Here is a 12,687-nt window from a genome sequence, read left to right on the forward strand (position 1 = left end):
CTCTCTTATTGGGTGAACAGGCATGCGGCGAGACGGATGTTGTCGTTTTTGCAAGGGCCGGAATAGGCAAGATGGCGTCGAGTGGCGGCGAACTTGGAGGTGTATTTGATCACCACGTTCAGAGGGCTGTATGCGACACGCGGGCCAAGTATCGGGAGGGGCGGCGGCCTCGTGCTGTCAGGGTAAAGTGATTTTGGTTTCATTCATTATTGCTGATAGCTTTATCTTAGCTCTAGCTCCACATGCCCACTTTATGTAATAAAGGCTTGAAGGGCTGCGGTTCTCTTCATCAGTCATTAGAGATGGGTTTGAGAAACTGGTACTCGGTGGCCAAAAATTCTCACGAACCCCCTTTGGTCAAATGCTGTAACGTCAGCTCCGGAAGGACAGGGCTTTATTTTAGTCATTGTATCTTCCGTGTTTACAGTAGCGCTTGGCGCATGGTAATTTTTGTTCTCTCTCTCTCTAGTAACTTCTTCTGAGCCAACTTCTGTAAAATATGTCGATTGAAGAGAGTCTGTGTTTTAATTAGAGGCCGTCACCGGAAGGGGTGAATTCTTTATCCTTTTTTTTTAATTTTCCAGACTGGCTGAACAGAATGTTTCTTCTTTTCAGAGCACTTTTCAGTTTTTAATTTTAATTCCAGTATAGTTAACGTAGTGTTATATATTAGTTGCAGGTGTACAATATAATGATTCAGCAATTCTATCTGAGCACATTACTTGGTGCTCAGCATGGTAAGTGAAGTACCCCGAGCTTTTTTTTTTTTTAAATAGAAGATATGTCTTAGGCTTATTTGGAAGATATATCTTTATGTGTTTTCTTTTAGGTATATACAATCAATTTGGAATCTCGGTACTTGTTAATACAAGGAGTTCCTGCAGTGGGAGCAATGAAGGAATTAGTTGAGCGATTTGCTCTATATGGTGCAATTGAACAGTATAATCCTCTAGATGAATACCCAGCAGAAGACTTTACAGAAGTTTATCTTATCAAATTTATGAACTTACAAAGTGCAAGGTAATGTGCAAGTTAAGCATAAGTTTCATTTCCTCCATTCCCACTGCTGTCACTTTGGCCCCAGTTGTCCCTCATTCATACCTGAATTACTGAATAATCTAACATGGCCCTATATTATTTTTATCTTACTCCAGTCTTAAATGTCATTCCCATGCTTAACAGCCTTTGATCATGTATTGTCGTAGATTAAAAACTGGGTTTGGGGTAAATTTTCGAACTCCACTGCTTACTAGCATCATGACTTTGGACAAGTTATTTAATCTCAGTAAGGCTGTTTTTTTTTATTCTGCGAAATATGTATGGTAAAAGGACCTACCTTGGGGGTTGTGTGAGGATGGTATAAGATAATCGATGTAAAGGGGCTAAATGTAGTGCCTCCTGTGTTCAGAATGCAGTAAACCTTAGACGTTTAAGTTTTTAATGTTATGTACCTTTGTGAATTGACTCAACCTTTTCCAGCTTTCTGTTAACAGAAACTCTGCTTCAGTAAGGCTGAAGTATGAAATGACTTACTAGTTTTCTGTTGACCCCAGTCTTGTCATTAATTCTCTCCAAGACCCTTCCTTCTTTGGCTATTACCATTCATTTTTTCTTTTCTCTCTCTCTCTTTTTAAAAAAAATTTTATTTTTGAGTAATCTCTACACCCAGTGTGGAGCTCAAACTTATAAACCCGAGATCAAGACTCACATGGCCTACCAACTTAGCTAACCAGGCACCCCACCATTGATCTTGTCTTTCTGTACTATGAATAGGATTTGCAGTCTGCCACAAAAGCACTTATGTTGTTCTCTGTTTGCTCTCATATGTAATCTCACTTTCCCTAATCAACTTGCTTGCCCCTCACGGTTAGGGAAGCATATTTTCTAGAGCTTTTGCATCTTCCAGAGCACATAGTACAATAGGCTGTGAAGTTTAACATCTCAGTTTGAATCGTAGCTCCACAAACTAGTGTGAGCATGGCTGTTATAAATGTCCCCAGGCCTCATGTCATCATATGATTTTTATGAAGTGTTCATTCACTTAGGATACTACCTGGTGCATGGTAAAATCTCAGTAAGTATTTTTATCATTATCCCTGGGCATAGAAGTACTTAAATATTTATTGTAGCTTAAGTCCTGGCCCCTTGTATATATTTAGTAAGTATTTATTGAATATTATCCTCTACTTTTTCATGGATTAGTTATGTATTCAATATTTAATTATTGAAGATTTTTACGATTACAATATTATATTTATTAATTTTTATGTATGAATCCCATTGTGCCAAAAGGGCTAAATTTGGTATGAGCTGACTCTTAAGGGCCACTTAACACAGAGAAATCTGTTTCACGACAACAGATTGTGTACCTCAGGTTAACTGGTGGCTCCTCAGTTAATTAAAGGGAGTCAGGTTATGTGTGGATGACATAGCTCAAAACCTGTTAGCACTGTAGGGAGAGGGGATGAAAGGCTTGAAAAGTATGCACCAGATCAGTAGAGTCAATACCATCCACAAGCAGCACATCTTAACTCCCGCACAAGAGGATGTGTGTACACATAGCAAAACCTGAACGTTGCTCTTTAGATCAGTGCATTGTATACTAGTTCGGCTTTCATCCTAAGTGAATTGAGATTAAGAAACCATGCTGTTTTCTATTCAGGACAGCCAAGAGAAAAATGGATGAACAGAGCTTCTTTGGTGGATTGCTTCATGTGTGCTATGCTCCAGAATTTGAAACAGTTGAAGAAACTAGAAAAAAATTACAGGAGAGAAAGGCTTATATAACAAGAACTACTAAAAATAAAGGTATGAAAAGCCAGTTACTGAACACCTCCTATGTGTCAGGCACTCTTGCTAGGTGTATTATATCACCATGGAGCTCCCAGTCCAGTGGGAAGAGAGGCAGATAAATGATCACAATATTCAGTAACTGTAAACTGCGGGATTCTGGGCAGCACTCTTAAGTAATCTGGGCTGGAAAAGGAGAGATATTGGCATGTGGAAGAGTTCCTACAGGTTGAGAGAGGTGGCTGAGTTTTGAAGGATGATAAGTAGACATTACTCAGAAAGGGAAAGGAAGCGATGGGAGGGTAGGCCAAGGAGCATGAATAAATGAGCATCGTGCTTCGGAAGGAAGGGTAACCACAGCACAGGGCTACAGTGAGAAATAAAGATTAGAGAAGAGAACAGGAACTGAATCATGTAGGGCTTTATATCCCATGCTAAGGAATTAAGGCTTGACCAAAGGCAGTGAGAAACAATTATGATTTGCAGACTAGTTACCAACTGCTAATCTAAAACTGCTGAACGTGGAAAAGTTCCACTTTTGACCAGCAGCTGGCCACGTGGCCCATATTCCCAACTGGGTTTCCCTAGACACAAATTCCAGGTGCCTGGAATAGAGTCATGAGATCTGGTACAAGGATTGTAGGAACAAAGCACTCAGAATTGGACTAAAATAATGTGTGTGGTCTGAAATCTGAATGATACTGGAGGCTCAGATTGCCAAGTTTCCACCCTTCAATTAAAAGACAAAGTCAGGGGCGTCTGGGTGGCTCAGTGGGTTAAGCCGCTGCCTTCGGCTCGGGTCATGATCCCAGGGTCCTGGGATCGAGCCCCACGTAGGGCTCTCTGCTCCGTGGAGAGCCTGCTTCCTCCTCTCTCTCTCTGCCTGCCTCTCTGCCTACTTGTGATCTCTTTCTGTCAAATAAATAAATAAAATCTTTAAAAAATAAATAAAAATAAAAGACAAAGTCCATGTCCATACAGTTACTGAATATGAGGAGTTTTTGACTGGGGAGGTGACATGTGGCAGAGGTGAAGAGAGAAATAAGGTGGGAAGACTCTTGGAAAAACTCACCTGAAAATTTGGCAGGAGAGCTATTGAGAGTCCCTGGTCACTAGTTGACACTGAACATTGACCTATGGTGCATGTGAATAGCTCCCAGAAAACTTCTAGGGTTGTGTGGCAAATAAAATGATATAATATGGGTCCCGCATATTGCCATCTTTAAAAAAACAAACAAGCTAAGCAGCATGATACATTCATATAGCAGAATACTCCGAAGCTGGGGGAAGAAAGCATTCTATATCATGACCTAGAAAAAGCCTCTAAGATCCACAGTTAAGTGGAAAATGCAAAGGTGCAGAGAAGTGGGTATTATGGGGGAAAAAGAGGAGTAAGTGGGAGGAGGAAGAATAAGATATATTGGACAGATAAATAAGAAATTGGGAATAGGGATCACTTATGGAGGAGTGGAAACCAGGCATATGGGGAGCAAAGAGAGAGTGAAGCTTGACACTAATATACCTTTTATCCTTCTTAGCTTTTAAACACATGACGGTATTGCCTGCTCAAGAAATAAATTTTTCAAGGTAGCATTTGTTAACCTTTTAAAGTGATGTTTGTTTTTAAAAGTGGACATTTGCAAATGATGAAAACAAATGAACCATTTCTTTTTCCTCTTCTCTCACCTTTTAAATTGCAATATTAAGATCATTACATGACGAAGAAGAAACTGGTTACAGAGCTTAAAGACACAAAAGATTTTAGACAGGACTTCCACTCAAGGACATCTGGACCTTGTGCAGCCACACTGAACACTTCTACTGGCAACTCCGATCCTTGTCTTCCTTATTCTTGTGAATTGCCTTTATGTTATTTTTCCTCAAAATGTCCGTGTTCGTCAGGGGAACATATGGGCTGGGCATCGGACTCCTCTTGGAGTGGTAGAAACCGTGCTGGAACAGTGGAGCATTGTATGCACAATGACTCTTCACAGAAGATACAAATGAAACCTTTTAAAAATTCATTGGCCTGCCCTGGTGCACAGAAGGCTACTACTTCTTCAGAGGCAGTTGACAGATTTATGCCTAGGACGACACAGCTGCAGGAGCGGAAAAGAAGAAGAGAAGATGATCGTAAAGTTGGAACTTTTCTCGGAACAAGTACGAGTAGCAATGAGGTTATGATTGGGCCTATGTTACCTCACATACCTAAAGTGGACATGCATGACGACTCATTGAATACAACAGCGAATTTAATTCGGAATAAACTTCAAGAGGTAAGATCATTTTTAGAAACTGTTTTAAGGGGCGCCTGGGTGGCTCAGTGGGTTAAAGCCTCTGCCTTCAGCTCCGGTCATTATCCCGGGGTCCTGGGATTGAGCCCTACATCGGGCTCTCTGCTCAGCGGGGAGGCTGCTTCCTCCTCTCTCTCTCTCTCTCTCTCTCTCTGCCTGCCTCTTTGTCTACTTGTGATCTCTCTGTCAAATAAATGAATAAATAAATCTTTTTAAAAAATTTTTAAAAATTAACAAAAAAAATTAACAACAAAAAAAAAGAGAGACCATTTGATCATAGGACTAACAACTAAATGGAGATTTGTGGCGACTAAAATATTGTCATTTTTTTTTTCATTTTCAGCTTTTTGATGTGTTTTTCTACATTAACTGAATCTAACAGAAATGTACGTGCTTTGATGTCATTAATCCTTGCTTTAAACGATGAACAGAACATACAGATCTAAAATATAAAAGCAGTGGTTTCAGTCAGTGAGGTCAGCCTGTGAGAGGGGAGCCCAGGCCCTCCCTTTTTAAAGGTCCCCAGATGGTTCTGTTATAAGCCAAAGTACAGAACTGTTGTGTTGAAGGAAAATTATTACAACGTATTTTCCTCAACTTCAAAGTTAATACAAATTACATCAAATTAAAATGCTTTTTGCTTCTTTGATAAAAGTAGCCATAGAATAGGGCCAGATTTCTAAAGACCAGGCCCTAAGGTCTGCATTTGAAAATGTCAGCTTCTTAAGTAGAGTACAACTTGACTGTGCTACTTAAGTAGTAATTTCTTTACCTGTTATTTAATCATTTGCCACTTTCTGAACACAAATGAAAGAAAGCTAACATTTGAATTAGCTTTTGCCCCTTTTCATGGGGCAAACCCTTTAGAAATCTAACTAAGGGAGAAATATTGTCCTAAACTTTAAGCCTGGGGTTCAGAAAGTGCTTTTCATGCAGTTGTATATGTATTTTACCATGTGATGAATGGAATCTAAGGTGGCTTAATTTATGTCTATTTGTTTTACCTGAAAATTATTATCTGACTAAGAGTGAGGGCTTATTTTAAAATAATAAAAATCTATGAACACAATTTCCATGCTTAAGCCTCTTAAAATTTTTTAGTTTTGCTAGCGCCCCTCTTTCCTTCAGATAGAGTTGATCTGGGGCATTGATACAGATACATAACTCTCTCAGCCAGAGCTGACTGTATTTTCAAGGAAAAAGTTGTTAGGGGATGCCTGGGTGGTTCAGTTGGTTAGCATCTGCCTTTAGCTCAGGTCCCAGGGTCCTGGGATGAGTCTCGTATGGGGCTCCCTGCTCAGCGGAGCCTGCTTTTCTCTCTGCCTGCACACATGCCCATCCTGTCTCGCTCATGCATACTCTCTTTCTGACAAATAAATAAAATCTAAAAAAAAAAAAAAAAAAAAAAAAAAAAAAGTTGGTAGGTCCATATCCTAGGTAAGGAAACAGTAGGACAACAAAATTGAGAAATACTAACTACAACTTACTACAGTTTCTAATAATTGTGCATTTAAATCAAGACTGTTATACTGTTTTAACACATTGTCACTCTTTTTCTAATGGTGTGTTTGGTTTCACTTCCCTAGGAAATTGAGGATTATACCATTTTCTGCTTATTCAAATTTCTTATCTCCCCCCTCAAGGCTCCATGTCTTTAAATACATCAGATGTTATTAGTGTTTCAAGTTATGCAGAATCAGGATGTCTGTCTGTATCTATAAGAAAGCAAATGACTTCAGATCTATAAAGGATTGTTAGAGTATGTATTTACTTTTCTCCCATTTTTTTTCTTATTAAATGGCTTTAGAAGTTTTACTCCCATCAGTATTCTGACAGAAAACCTTGCACTGTGCCTAGATCATAGGCTGTATCCTGAAATTAGGCACACTCTGCCTCAAACCTGATGGCAAGAATTGGACTATTAGATGTATATCCTACCTCTTCTAATAGTTTACTTATTCTTGTACTACAAAAACTAAGTTTTGGTGGTTCTCTTTTTTTAAACTAGGTCATTTCATCTGTGCCCAAACCTCCAGAAGACAAGCTGGAAGATGTGTGTACAAGTCGTTCATTAAAGCAAAGAAGAAGAATATAGACTGCTGGCAGCCAATTATGTTTCTGTGGGACTATTAACTTTTTACTTTTGGCCTGTCACTTTAATTGTTGAAAAGATTGTACTGCTAGTATTTTTTAATGCACTTCTCTTTATAATATCATTCAAGCTACTTATCTAATAAAATTTCATCTTTTAAAGTTAGGTTGTTACAGACAAAGTACATGCCAGCCAAATATGTTCCTTAAAAAAACAAAACTAAACTTTTCCAGGAGCTCCACCCAGTGGCTTTGGTTGCATCCTATTGGCTAGAAGTGGGCTCCTGGCCATTCCTAACTCGGGAGGTCTGGCATGATAAATGTTTTGGTTTCCAGCTTCTGTGGATGAGGAAGAAAGAGAAAAGAGGATTGTGAAAGGATTATTCACAGTATTTGCCACAAGAACCAAGCTTGTTGGCTAACTTAAAAGAAGAAAATTAGTTTATCATTACTTATTATAGGTGTTATTTTGATCATACTTAATATTACAGAAACTGAGGCTACCTGGGCAGCTCAGCTGATTAAGGGTCTGCATTTTGCCCAGGTCATGATCTCGGGGTCCCAGGATTGAGTCCCACATCGGGCTCCCTGCTCAGTGGGGAGCCTGCTTCTCCCTCTGCCTGCCGCTGCCCCTGCCTGTGCTCTTTCTTTCTGACAAATAAATCTTAAAAAAAAAAAAAATTACAGGAACCATTCTTTTAGTATTACTTCCCACGTGGCAGTAGTTCTATGTAAATGAAGTGAAAGATAAAAACTTTACAATGCAAATAAGGATAGGCAGTCGGGATCTGTTTCTGATTTTAATACAAGTACTGAGTGATTCACATTCAAAAACTAGAAGTCAGGATGTGTCTGAATGCCAGGGCTTCAAAATCAATACAATTCTGTAAAGTAAAAAAGATAAACTATTAGAACAAAGCTGAAATTAGAAGCCTACAGTCTTCAGTTAATGTCTAAGAAGAATGTGCCTATCTATGGCAGAAGTGAATCACTGTATTTGTAAATACTAGGTCACTAACCACTACTTTTAGCATACCCACATGGCTTTTCCTGGCAGTGAACCACATAATTGGAAATTGGAACAAGTGTGTTCAGGCTGTTTCCGTTTTTTTTGTTTGTTTGTTTGTTTTTTAACCGATAAAAATAACTTGAGAAGACCCATACCAAATGGCGGTCTGTTTTTCTTTTCTCTCTATACCTAAAGACTTCTTGCCTGTTGGATTGAATTTGAATATACCAGTTAAGGCTCATCACCAGCTATGACCTACTGATATAAACTTGCTGGGATAGCTCCAAGTGCTAGACAGTATTAAAAGAAGCTGCAGACAAGGGTTTTGGCCTTACTTCTTGTAAGGTAATTAGATACTTTTCTCTGCTGAACTCACAGGTAAAAGACACATTAGATACCCAAGCACAGAATTGGAAAGAGCAAGTTACTGTCTAGAACACACTTCTCAGACATTAAGATGGTATGACTCTCTACTTCAGGGTCTTATTAAAATGCAGATTCTGATGGTAGTGGCCAGGAGCTGGTGGATGGTAGGAATGCAGAATTGTTTATAGGTATAGAATTTCATTTTTTGCAAGATGAGTTCTGGAGATTGTATGACATTGTGAATGTACCTGACATTACTGAACTCTGTGTTTGTAATGGGTTAAAATGATATATTTTATGTTGGATGTATTTTACCACAATTGAAAAAAAAACCCTCTGGGGGAGAATGTTTAAATTCTTCAAGGGAGGAGCTGCTCAATGGGTTCTGTGTTGTTGAATGGATTTCGGATCTTTTCAGGATCTTTTCATGACTGTGGAGGCTAGCATGCCTCCCCATCCCCACCAACGTGCACAGTATTTGACCACAGAAGGGGAAAGAAAGAAGAGCCTTTGCTGTGTCAAGCATTGAAAGAATGAAAGAGGAAGGAAGGAAGGAAGGAAAAAGAGGGAAGAAAAGGGGAAAGGAGAGGGGAAGGAAGAAAAGACAAGACAAGATTCTGAGGAATTTGGTGTGGGGTGTGGCCTGAGAGTCTAGATTTCTCACAAGTTAGTAGGTGATACCATTGTTGCTCATACACAGATTACACTGAGTAGCAAGGCTCTTGATAACTGGGCTGCTGAATTCTGGGAGCAACCGACGAACTGTTGGTGTTCCATCTGACTTAAGTAGTCACTCCATTCCGGTCCACTCTATACTGTTTGTCCCATCAGTCCCCAAATGAGAGGTCTGCCTTTCACACATTGCCTTTTACTACATATTTCTAGGCAGAGTTAAAATGTGGGCATAAATGGGACAAGTTAGAGAAATATGCTGAGATAGCTCAGGAGAGCTTAACATTATGCAAATTCATCCTCAAAATTGCCATCCAAATTACTACCAAAAGAATATATCTACAGGTTGCAAAGAAGTTGATCAGAGGAAGAATTAAAGGGAATATTAATGTGTCAAATAAATTATTAGGCTGGCTTTTCTGGCTCAGAAAATTTTTGTCAAATTCATACATGAAAAACCTTCATGAGCACAAATTCTGTCAAGTACTTTAAATATGTCCAAGATTTTTAAAATGTAATTATTCTCATTGTTTGACAACATTTGGGTTGAAATAGACCAAGTTTTGTCCTATCAGTTACTGAATACACTATTCAGTGTTCTATCCGTTAAGCAAGCCAATATGCCCTAGTTTTCTTTGGGATAATAACAACATACAAGAAACCAGGAATTGTGTATAGCTAAAGAAATTACAAGCTCAAAAAGTCTGTTGAATAAAATAAATAGCCACCATTGTTGGGCCCCAAAACATGAGGATGAAGCCGAGACCCTCATGGTTGCCTGAATTTCAACAGTGGGCCAAAGCCCCTACAGAGGTGAGTTGTCTAGAAAGTATTATGTTCTGATCCCTTAGAATTTTCTCTTAATTTTGGGCTGTTGACACTGTACCTTTGCTTCTGGTAAACACGGTCCAAACACTTCCAACAAAAGTCTTTCTTCTTTTACTGCTTTTTCAAAGTCTGCAAAAGATATCTTGCCATCGTTGTCATAATCCTAGAGAGGACAGTGAATTCTCGATAAATGGTGGTTTTTAATTTTGCATAGAAAATAACACTTTGCCAAGTGAAACTATTAGTTTGCAATTCTGTGGGCACTACTTATTTATCAAGACTACTTACTTTATTCCCGTAAATCTGTTTGTAATACCTGGTATTACAGGTATCAATACCTGGCTGAATGTTAGTGTCCCTCCTGCCTCCAAATTCACATGTTAGGGCCTGCAGTGTGATGGTTTTGGAGGTGGGCTCTTTGGGAGGTAATTAGGTTTGGATGTCTTGAAGGTGGAGCCCCCAAGATAAAATTAGTGTCCCTTTAAGTGGAGAGAGACCAGAGTTCCCTCTTTCTGCCATGTGAGGACACACTGAAGTGGTAGCTGTCTATAAGCCAGGAAGAGAGCCCTCACCGTAGAAGTGAATGAGGTGCACCTTAGCTTGGATTTCCTAGTCTCTTGACTTTTTAAACAATTTTATTTTTAAGTATTCTCTACACCCAACACAACACTCGAACTTACAACTGTGAGATCAAGAGTTACACACTCTACCAACTGAGCCAGCCAGATGCCCCCCAGTCTCAGGATTTTAGGAAGTAAGTTCCTGTTATAGTTACCCAGTTTGGTATTCTGTTATAGCAGTCCAAGTGGACAAAGACACCTGAGTTACTTTAGATGTATAAAATACAGCCCTGTCCCCAAAGACTCATACTCTAATCGGTGGAATAAGACCAAAAAATTAGAGGACATGTATTATCATATTGCTACTTTTGTGATAAAAACAGTGCCATAGGGCAAAGATTTTCAAGTTTAATTTATAGTAATTTAAGTAGAGCTTGTTTTTCAAAGGACCTCTGACTTGGGAGCCCATTGTGTTCAGGATAAAAGTGAACTTGCTCAGGTAAGGAGCAAGGCACTGAGAGCAGTAACAGTTCAGGATGGACTAGAATCATGAGAAGATGCTTGCAGACCACTGGGAGGTCTTTCAAGATGGTTGAGATGGCCTTTAGGTAGCTGGAGAGGTGTGGGGAGGAAATGCAGAAGAATGGCTCACCCTGAACTCTGACAATATGAAGGAGTGTACGTCAGGAAGACAGACCTGTCTGGAGCATTAATGACAGGGACTATGGGAGACTAAACATGGGGAGACTATGTAGGTAGATTATAAATGCCTTTAACTATTTAATTGAATTTGGGTTTGATTTGATGAACTCTCGTTTTTTCACCTCTGGGCATGGCTAATTCAGGGTTGCTGAGAGTCTAACTTAGAGAGACATTTGAGTAATTATCAGAAAAAACTCACTCCATAATACCCTCCACCTGGCTCTGGGTATTAAGGAGGGCACATGCTGTAATGGGCACTGGGTGTTACACACAACTAAGGAATCACTGACCACTGTATCAAAAACAAACGATGAACTATATGTTGGCTAACAGAACATAGTAAAAAAAAGAAAGGAAAAATCTCACTCCATAATATTTCCTTTCAAAAAACAAGGGAGTGCATTTAGTACTGGGAACACACTATCTCTCAAGAAGTCTGCCCTAAGCCTTAGCAGTAGCTGGTGAAAGTATTTCTAATAGAAGAAGATAATGTGGAGCCTGTGTTAGTTGAATGTGAGACTCCGCAACCCCCATCATCTCTTTCCTTCCTGATCAGCAGAGTAATGGAGGTGAGCTGCATCCAGGATGCCTTAGAGTCGCAAATTTTTTTTTAAATTTTTTTAAAAAGATTTTATTTATTTATTTGACAGAGAGAGAGATCACAAGTACACAGAAAGGCAGGCAGAGAGGCAGGCAGAGAAAGGGGGGGAAGCAGGCTCCCGGCTGAGCAGAGAGCCCGATGCGGAGCTCAATCCCAGGACCCCGAGATCATGACCTGAGCTGAAGGCAGAGGCTTTAACCGACTGAGCCACCCAGGCACCCCTAGAGTCACACATTTTCAACGGTATCCAGGATAGGGTCATAGTAAGAAAGGAGAGAAATTACTATGTCTATAATAAAGTGGTACTATTTGTTTCATTGAGAGAATTCTGTGCCCCATTTTCTAGTGTGACCTTGGGTCAACCTAATTGTACTTCAGTTTTCTCATCTGTAAAATAGAGATCGTAATTTCTACTACATACGGTTGTTTTGAGGTTAAAGTGATTTTATATATTAAAGTTCTGTGAGGGATCTGGCATATAGTCAGTATACACCATTAGGGACAACTATTTTAACTATTATGTTATCTTGTTATAATGAGTGTTTCGATGGATTGGAGGGTGAGGGCTGTGAAGACCGATGAGAGTAGCATCTATTTTACACAAATCGAATCTGCCGCACTACCACCAACACATTAATGAAGTTTCACAGATAGTGAAATATTTTAAACTAACATTCATGTTGTGCAGTGATTCATTTAACCACCCAGCCATTCCCTGAGTATTTACTGAGCACCCATTATCAGCCAGGCCTGTTCTAAGCAATGGATAGAGCA

At 39.5% G+C, this 12,687-nt stretch overlaps 2 protein-coding genes across 5 annotated transcripts in view; one reads left to right on the forward strand and one right to left on the reverse strand.

Annotated features, from left to right (window-relative positions):
* Positions 1–11: 11 nt before the first annotated feature.
* RBM48 (RNA binding motif protein 48) lies at positions 12–8,343 on the forward strand. Of its 2 annotated transcripts, none has more exons than XM_059171103.1 (5): positions 12–182; positions 830–1,020; positions 2,663–2,808; positions 4,498–5,066; positions 7,093–8,343. In XM_059171103.1, exons 1-5 carry the CDS (start codon positions 72–74, stop codon positions 7,177–7,179), a joined length of 1,104 nt encoding a protein of 367 aa, XP_059027086.1. In that variant the 5' UTR covers positions 12–71; the 3' UTR covers positions 7,180–8,343. The 2 variants fall into 2 exon arrangements, with proteins under 2 accessions (XP_059027086.1, XP_059027087.1); XM_059171104.1 differs by having other exon boundaries at positions 13–182; positions 4,498–5,068; positions 7,096–7,341.
* The window catches only part of LOC131829367 (calaxin-like), a 34,306-nt gene continuing 26,374 nt past the window's right edge, over positions 4,756–12,687 (reverse strand). For 2 of the 3 annotated variants that reach the window (XM_059171108.1, XM_059171105.1), the window contains 2 exons: positions 10,109–10,213; positions 7,972–8,059 (listed from right to left, as the gene is read on the reverse strand). In XM_059171108.1, the coding sequence (XP_059027091.1) occupies positions 8,003–8,059; positions 10,109–10,213 (162 nt within the window). In that variant the 3' untranslated portion in view covers positions 7,972–8,002. Of the gene's footprint in view, positions 4,890–7,971; positions 8,060–10,108; positions 10,214–12,687 lie in introns of those variants that run through there. The other variant, XM_059171107.1, reaches the window with a different exon arrangement.

Source organism: Mustela lutreola, chromosome 4, assembly GCF_030435805.1.
Source record: "Mustela lutreola isolate mMusLut2 chromosome 4, mMusLut2.pri, whole genome shotgun sequence".
Classification (NCBI taxonomy): Eukaryota; Metazoa; Chordata; class Mammalia; order Carnivora; family Mustelidae; genus Mustela; species Mustela lutreola.

Excerpts from the sequence above, each read along its gene's own strand:
- RBM48 (XM_059171103.1), top strand. The coding sequence starts at position 72 with ATGGCGTCGAGTGGCGGCGAACTTGGAGGTGTATTTGATCACCACGTT. Across the intron at positions 183-829 it reads GGCGGCCTCGTGCTGTCAGG|GTATATACAATCAATTTGGA; the intron begins GTAAAGTGATTT and ends GTTTTCTTTTAG. Across the intron at positions 2,809-4,497 it reads AAGAACTACTAAAAATAAAG|ATCATTACATGACGAAGAAG; the intron begins GTATGAAAAGCC and ends TGCAATATTAAG.